The sequence below is a fragment of the Neofelis nebulosa genome, chromosome 15 (assembly GCF_028018385.1).
Source record: "Neofelis nebulosa isolate mNeoNeb1 chromosome 15, mNeoNeb1.pri, whole genome shotgun sequence".
NCBI lineage: Eukaryota > Metazoa > Chordata > Mammalia > Carnivora > Felidae > Neofelis > Neofelis nebulosa.
In genome coordinates, this window is record NC_080796.1 from 31,687,216 (window position 1) to 31,695,703 (window position 8,488).

The 8,488-nt window shown below is 36.9% G+C and overlaps 1 protein-coding gene across 1 annotated transcript in view; it reads left to right on the forward strand.

Moving 5' to 3' along the window:
- Positions 1-8,488, forward strand: part of SHCBP1L (SHC binding and spindle associated 1 like) — a 37,284-nt gene extending 28,796 nt beyond the window's left edge. Inside the window, exons 7-10 of the mRNA XM_058700468.1 lie at positions 3,897-4,050; positions 5,927-6,177; positions 7,174-7,296; positions 8,115-8,488. Coding sequence (XP_058556451.1) covers positions 3,897-4,050; positions 5,927-6,177; positions 7,174-7,296; positions 8,115-8,363 — 777 coding nt within the window. The 3' untranslated portion in view covers positions 8,364-8,488. The remainder of the gene's footprint in view (positions 1-3,896; positions 4,051-5,926; positions 6,178-7,173; positions 7,297-8,114) is intronic.

The following is an 8,488-nucleotide window of genomic DNA, read 5'->3' on the forward strand; positions in this document are numbered from 1 at the left end:
ATTTTTGAGACAGAGAGAGACAGAGCATGAACGGGGGAGGGGCAGAGAGAGAGGGAGACACAGAATCGGAAGCAGGCTCCAGGCTCTGAGCCATCGGCCCAGAGCCCGACGTGGGGCTCGAACTCACGGACCGTGAGATCGTGACCTGAGCTGAAGTCGGACGCTTAACCGACTGAGCCACCCAGGCGCCCTAAGGGACTCTTTCAAAGCTAAGCCATACTGCTTACAACTCTGCCTTGGCTTTCACCTCTTGCTTGCACAGGCCCAGTGATCAGTGAGAAGAAAAGCCCAAGGTCCTTTCAGATCTCTTCTGAGCATATGTCCAGCCCTGGGCATGTGCATTTCACTTTGGATTTCCTAGTGTATGAGGCAGCTCTTTCCCCCCCAAAAAATCTTCCTCCTCAACGTCCTCCTGTGCAGACTTTTCCTTGCCCCTTCCTCTGTCCTTTGCCGCAGACAGCTATAAGTAGAGTGCATCTTAAATGCTTTCATCAGATGATGCCTATAAAGCTGCTCATTCCTGAAGGGGGTGTGAAACAAAAATCAGCTTTGTCAGTCCCTCCTGAGATACTGACAGGTCAAAATACACAGCCACACTATTTTTTTTAAGAAAAAGCTCCATACTGCCTTCACCTCATGCCTGCTCCAGCAAGCCACAGAAACATAGGCTGTTGTCTCCACTGCCAGGCTGAAGAATAGGAGATGGTAGGCAGGTAAGCAAAAACACAACACCTTTTTACCAAATTTTAACAGCCTCTTCATTAAGCACTCCTTTGGTTGCCGTGTTTGGTTAGGTTCCAGGATTGCAAAAATGTTGATTCTTTTTTTTCCCCCCCCAACTTAATATTTGCTTCAGTGTAAGGTCCAGTTTTTGGAGCTCTTTATTCCATCATTTCTATGACATCACCTCTCTTTTATATCTTTCTATTTCCTTCCTAAATGCATTGAGGCATATTCAATTGTGTTTTTTTCAATAACAAAACAATATGTATCCTAAATACCACATCTCTATCTCTTCTTTTGCAGAGCAAAACTTCTTGAAGTACTTATCTGCACTTGTCTCTACTTCTTTCACCTTCATGCCTCTACTCAGTGTGATCTTATTTCTGCCTCCAGGATATCAGTGCATATGCTCTTGTGGTCAATGTGGGACGAAGCTGTGGCTAAATTCAGTAAGCACAACTCAAGGATTACCACCTTATTTAACCTTTCAGCATTTGACATGATCAACTACCTCTTTTCATGACATCTTGGTCTCCCGATTTTCTCTCTACCTCTTTGGCTACTCCTCAGTTTTGAGATCTTCTTTTGTTTCTCCCTATTAATTTTTTTTTTTTTAAAGTTTATTCATTTAAGCAATCTCTACGCCAACTGTGGGGCTCAAACTCACAACCCCAAGATCAAGAGCCACATATTCTACTGACTGAGCTAGCCTTTTCTTTAAACGTTTCTCAGTGTTCTGTCCTAGAGTGCTATCTTTCTTCTTTATGTAGTCTTGTAGCTAATCTTAGCCATTCCTATGCTCAAATTATATGTAAATAACTCCAAGATCTTTCTACCTAGTCACATCTCAGTCCTATATTCTAGACTTTTATATGCATAGTCTACTGCATACTTCTACTTAGTGACTCCCAGTACTTCAAATTAACTGGCACCAAAACTAAATTATCTTCCCCATCAAACTTTTCTCTCTTGTGTTTCCTATTTTTATGAAAAAAATAAATTAATTAAAGAGATGGAATCTAGAGTTCTTCCAATATAGTTACAGAGGTAATCCTTGTACTCTCTGCCACCAAAGTTTTTAGAATACACGCACAAATGAATATACTGGTTTGTTGATTTAGTAAAGATTATGAGTTTCATATGTATCTGGAAAAAATATTCACTCATGCTTACCAAAGGAATGGAAATTAAAATGAGGCAATGAGGATTTTTGCCTATTAAACTGGCAAATATTTTATAAGTGTAAAAGATACCCCATGCTGATGAGTTTGTAGCAAAATGAGTTCTCAAACCAAATTTTATTTATTTTTTTCAAACCAAATTTTAATTAATTAAACTTTCTGGAGGGCAATTTATCAAAATGTATCCAAGATGCTTGAAATCTTTTATAATTAAATTATGATAAATTGTGATATGCCCATATGATGCATTATTATGTAATCATTAAAAATTTGGCTTTCAGGGGCACCTGAGTGGTTCAGTTGGTTAAGCATCTGACTTGATCTCAGCTCAGGCCTTGATCTCAGGGTTGTGAATTCAAGCACCACATTGGGCTCCACACTGGGCATGAAGCCTACTTTAAATAAAAAATATTAGGCTTTGAAAAAATATTTTAAGACATGGGAAAATACGTTGTAATGAAAAGTCAGTATTCAAAGCCATGTACCTGTATGGTATGGCATGTTAGTATTATGAATAAATGAATACATTTATGAAATACATTTTATTTAGGTTAAAATTTCAATTTTTGTTACGCTTTCACTTGTTTTTTGTAAGTTCCACTTTTATAAGAAAAAATATATGAATGGTAATGCCATTAATATTGGGAAAAAAAGGGGCGCCTGGGTGGCTCAGTTGGTTGAGCGTCCAACTTCGGCTCAGGTCATGATCTCGCACTCCGTGAGTTCCAGCCCCGCGTCGGGCTCTGTGCTGACAGCTTGGAGCCTGGAGCCTGCTTCCGATTCTGTGTCTCCCTCTCTCTCTGCCCCTCCCCCATTCATGCTCTGTCTCTGTCTCAAAAAATAAACGTTAAAAAAAAAATATTGGGAAAAAAAGAATAGGCTTTTTCAGAATATATTTTTAGTTTTCAAATTTTATTTCTAAAGTACCTCACTTTTTTTTTTTTTTAATGTTTTTATTTATTTTTGAGATAGAGAGATACAGAGCATGAGCAGGGGAGGGGCAGAGAGAGAGGGAGACACAGAATCTGAAGCAGGCTCCAGGCTCTGAGCTGTCAGCACAGAGCCCGACGTGGGGCTTGAACTCATAGAGTGTGAGATCATGACCTAAGCTGAAGTCACACGCTTAACTGAGCCACCCAGGTGCCCCTAAAGTACCTCACTCTTAATGGCACTAATAAAGAAGGTCTCTCCTTTTTTCTACTATCAGTGCAAATTCTTGGCACCTTTTATTTTTAGTTTTAGAATATTTAATATATAAAGTTTTGTTGATTTTCCAAAATTGTAGGATTAGTTTGAGTTACAGAAAATAAAGTAGCATATTAGAAAGAGATCTGGTGTCATAAAGACCTGAATCTAAAGCTTAGTTTAACCACTCACTCACTGTGTGTCCTTGGGCAAATCATTTAATCTCACTGAGTTTTAATTTCCTTCACCTGATAAGGGAAGAATAATACTTTACCTCAAATAACCGTTGTGAGGCATAGGAGGTAACATGTTAAGCTCAAAATATGACTTCTGGCACACAGTATTTAAAGGCTGTAAAATTATTAGTGATTGTAAAGAAAATCTCATTTCATCATTCCCTTAATTGATGGACTAATACTTTGAACATTTAATGAACATAAAGACAGTATTTACAGTATATTACAGTGTAATATACACAATAAGTCTTTGAGAAAAGCACATTACCAATAAGTTAACTGATTAAAATGACCTGCTTTCTGGGCAGTCGGTTGAGCATCCAACTTCGTCTCAGGTCATGATCCCACAGTTCGTGGCTTCGATCCCCGTGTCGGGCTCTGTGCTGACAGCAGAGCCTGGAGCCTGCTTCGGATTCTGTGTCTCCCTCTCTCTTTGCCCTTCACACTCACTCCCCCCTCTGCCCCAGCACTCTGTCTCTCAAAAAAAAATATTAAAAAAAATTTTTTTAATAAAATGACCTGTTTTCAATTTAATTCATTGTTAAAGAGTGTACTGTTTTCTTCTTTTCAGGTAAAGGACTTATCTTCAGACACACTTCTCCAACAGCATGATGATTTGGATTTGGCTTTGGATAGTTGTTACAGTGGAGATACAGTAGTTATTTTTCCAGGAGAATATCAAGCTGTAAATCTTGCTTTATTGACTGATGACATCATTATAAAGGGTTAGCAGGGCATCCTTTACAGTCTTTTTATAGCAACGTATACTGGAAAAATTGTATAAGCATGGGTTAATCAAATTATTGGAAATTGTTAAAGAGTTTATGTAACACAAAAATCCCTTATGTGCCCTTTCACAATTAAGATTTTCTCACCTGTTCATGAGTATATTGCCTGTACAGATGACATTATTTGGGCATAATGTACCAGAGCAAAACGAGACTACTTCTTCCCCTGATAATGTAGCACTACACGCACAGAGTCTAAAAAAGATCAAAACCAGAAAAAACCAAAACACCTGTTTGTAATATTTTCTATTTGCTCCATCTATATTTTTACTCAAACTAGTTTTTCTGTCTGTATTGCACTTCTCATGACTTTAGTAGGAAAACCCAATGTAAGCCTATATTAAAATATATTCAGCATTTTCTCAGAAAGGTTAGTTCAGGGGCGCCTGGGTGGCGCAGTCGGTTAAGCGTCCGACTTCAGCCAGGTCACTATCTCACGGTCCGTGAGTTCGAGCCCCGCGTCGGGCTCTGGGCCGATGGCTCGGAGCCTGGAGCCTGTTTCCGATTCTGTGTCTCCCTCTCTCTCTGCCCCTCCCCCGTTCATGCTCTGTCTCTGTCCCAAAAATAAATAAAAAACGTTGGAAAAAAAAAAAAAAAAAGAAAGGTTAGTTCACATGCAGACTTGCTAAAACAGAAGAATAGAATTTACTGCGGCACCTGAGTGGCTCAGTTGTTTAAGCATCCAACTTCAGCTCAGGTCACGATCTTGTAGTCCGTGAGTTCGAGCCTGCATCAGGCTCTGTGCTGACAGATCAGCTTGGAGCCTGGAGCCTGCTTTGGATTCTGTGTCTCCCTCTCTCTGCTCCTCCCCTGCTTGCACTCCATCTCTCTCTCAAAAAATAAACATTGAAAAACAAGATTTTAAAAGAAGAGTAGAATTTACTAAATTTCATTCAGGTTCTGAACCTATTTAGTAACTTTAATTCTGCCCTTTAACATTGAAGTAAGGATATTCCCACTGTGTGGCCAAAAGAATGAGGTGACTTAAGCTTTGCCTATCAGTTCAAAAATTGAGCAAGGGTGCCTGGGTGGTTCAGATGGTTGAGGAAGTGACTCTTAATTTCAGCTCAGGTCATGACCTCATGGTCATGAGATTGAGCTCTGCATCAGTCTCTGCACTGAGCTTCGTGAAGCCTGCTTGGGACTCGCCCTCCCTCTTTGCTCCTCTCCCCTGCTTGTCTCTCAAAATAAACTTTTTAAAAATCTGAGCAAAAATTTCTCTAGAACTTGATGACTGTACCCAGTAATATTTTGGGTAATAAGGAACATATTTTTAATTTTTAAAACTTATAGTCTTCTTGAAGATTCAACCCCTTCTTTTTGGATTGATGTTAAATGTAGATGATTGCTTTGACTACCCTAGATCAAAATTGTGGGCATGACTGCATTAATCTTATAACCTAATTCACGAATCTCTGCCAGTCTTTTTTAGTTATGGTAATTTATTATGGCTTTAAAACCAGGTTATGGTAAGATAGCTTTTATATCTTAGATATTTTGTAAATGACTGCTGATTATGTAATGGGAAATTTCGGAAAATATATTATGGAATGTGTATATTGAATAAATACCATCGATACATTTCTATTGATTATAAACCAATATTGTCCCATCATGGCATCAAAATATGGACAAAAAGATTACATTATAGTTAAGTATCTTATTAGTTAACAACCTGATACTTACATACATATTGTTTATTAAAAATGCATGAAAAGAAAAACTTAGTAATAGCAAGTATTACCGAATGACTAAAGGACTTTAAACTTTGGGATCACTGATTTAACTATGTGTTTTTGTCTCTATGAATCAGGAGTTGGAAAGAGAGAGGAAATTATGATTACGTCTGAGCCTTCTCATGACAGTTTCGTGGTGTCTAAAGCTGATAATGTGAAGCTAATGCATCTATCTTTGATACAACAAGGCACAGTTGATGGTATTGTGGTGGTGGAGTCTGGTCACATGACTCTAGAAAACTGTGTATTAAAATGTGAAGGAACAGGAGTGTGTGTTCTGACAGGGGCTGCTTTGACAATCACAGACAGTGAAATAACTGGTGCCCAGGTAGTCCATTTTATAAAAACAGCTTTATGTTGACAATAGATAACTGAGTGTCTTAGTGTGCAAAGGATAGTAATTACTTCATCCCTGAATTGAGTTCTAATCAAGCTTAGAAACTGATAAAATCAGGACAAGTACAGAGCATCATAGTACATATAAGAAAAGCAAACTGGGGGCGCCTGGGTGGCGCAGTCGGTTAAGCGTCCGACTTCAGCCAGGTCACGATCTCGCGGTCCGTGAGTTCGAGCCCCGCGTCAGGCTCTGGGCTGATGGCTCAGAGCCTGGAGCCTGTTTCCGATTCTGTGTCTCCCTCTCTCTCTGCCCCTTCCCCGTTCATGCTCTGTCTCTCTCTGTCCCAAAAATAAATAAAAAACGTTGAAAAAAAAAAAAAATTTAAGAAAAGCAAACTGCCTAAATCCAAAGTAAGCAATTATTAGCTTTAAGTGTGATTCTTTAAAAATCTAGGAATTGGTGGCTGTAAAACAGATCATGGGTCAGTTATTTAACCGTTTACTTAAAAAGTTTTCAAATAACAATCACAAAGCTCATTAAAGGACTGGAAAGTTGAACAAGATTAAATAAAGGAAGGGTAAAAATAATAGGACCCTTTTATAGAATGACTTAATTTTCACTAACTTTCAGCAGCATTGAGGAATTTAGAGTATATAAAAATAAAATTTTATAACACTGGAAAGAATTGCTTGAAGAGATTTTTGGCTCCCTTCTCAAGGCTTCATTTGGGTGGGAGAGCAATGTGACTCAATGAGACTAGTGACCTCAACCCTCCTTCTAGGCCCAATGATCTTCTAACAGTACTAGTTTTCAACGTTTCTAACATTATCTCTACAATAAATCATTACACACACAAACTATCATATACTTTTCTGTAACTTAGTGTGTTGAGAGTGCTGACATAGAATTACAATTTTCAAATCTGAAGATAATTTTGGAGAGGTATATGTGTGTTTTGAGATTGTTTTATTTGCTTTTCATTTACAGGGTGCTGGTGTTGAACTGTATCCTGGGAGCACAGCCATTTTGGAAAGGAATGAAATTCATCACTGTAATAACCTCAGAACCAGTGATAATTCAAAAAGCACCTTAGGTGGAGTTAATATGAAGGTATTATCATATTTCTTAGTATAGAATTGTTGTAAGAATTATAGTTATCACAAAGATACCAAAATATTACTTCTAGACAAAGTTTAGTTTAAGTGTTATCATTGATTTGGAAAAGAATAGAGATAATTAAAAATATGGCTTAAATGATGGCTGATATAAAACAATTTTAGTTTATAATGTAATAATTTCAACTTAGATTCTTAGCAGATAACTTTGATAAAGCAGATAGAACGCTTTTATAAAAATGTTTTAGATTTTTCATTGGGCAGATCTGTAATATGTTTTAGAAAGTAAAGCAAATAAAAAAATAATAAATATATTAAGAAATACTTAAATCTTACTTCCAGAGTTTGTAAAAATAATTTAAGCTAGCCAATTAAAACATTAATAGCAGTAATTTATAAGTGAAAAGCCTTCCCATTCCTTTCTACTTTCACAAATTCTACCTGTCTAGGTCCCTCTCTAGACTTATGTAGTTAATGAAGCTTTTCCTTAGAACTCTAGTTTACATATAATATTTCAAATTATTTTTATATTACTTGAAAACGTATCATTTTCTATGCCTGAAATCATTTTCATATTTATATTAAAAGCTTCATGAGATACTGTATAAACTAAACCGAAAACTTCATTTAGTAATTCTGCAGTAAATATTTTTGTAGTTAATGTTACATTAGTCTGAAGAAAGTATCACTTGCTCAAAACTGAGATTCAGTTGTTTTAAAGACACATGTAAACCCAAGAATTAATTCTAGAGTTCATATATTTTATTTTTATAGAAATTATTGAAAAACTCCTTTCCTTGAATAATTTGACAGGTTCTTCCAACACCAAAACTGAAGATGACTAATAATCATATTTACAATAACAATGGCTATGGTGTAAGCATTCTTCAACCAACTGAACAATTTTTTATCGTAGCAGAAGCCTTCAACAAAGGGGCAGCTTCAGGGGATAAAAAAGACGACAGTATGCTCTCCAGGGTAATGCAGAATCTGAACCTGGAGATGAGTAACAATAAAATAGAAGCAAACTTGAAGGGGGATATCAGAATAGTCACAAGTTAAAGCATCTGGATTTATGTTAACGGTTTATATTTCGGATATTTGTTTAGTAAATCTCATATCCCACAGAAATGGTAGTTTTAATTAAATTCAAAACCTATTTAATTAAAAAATATTTAAACATCTAA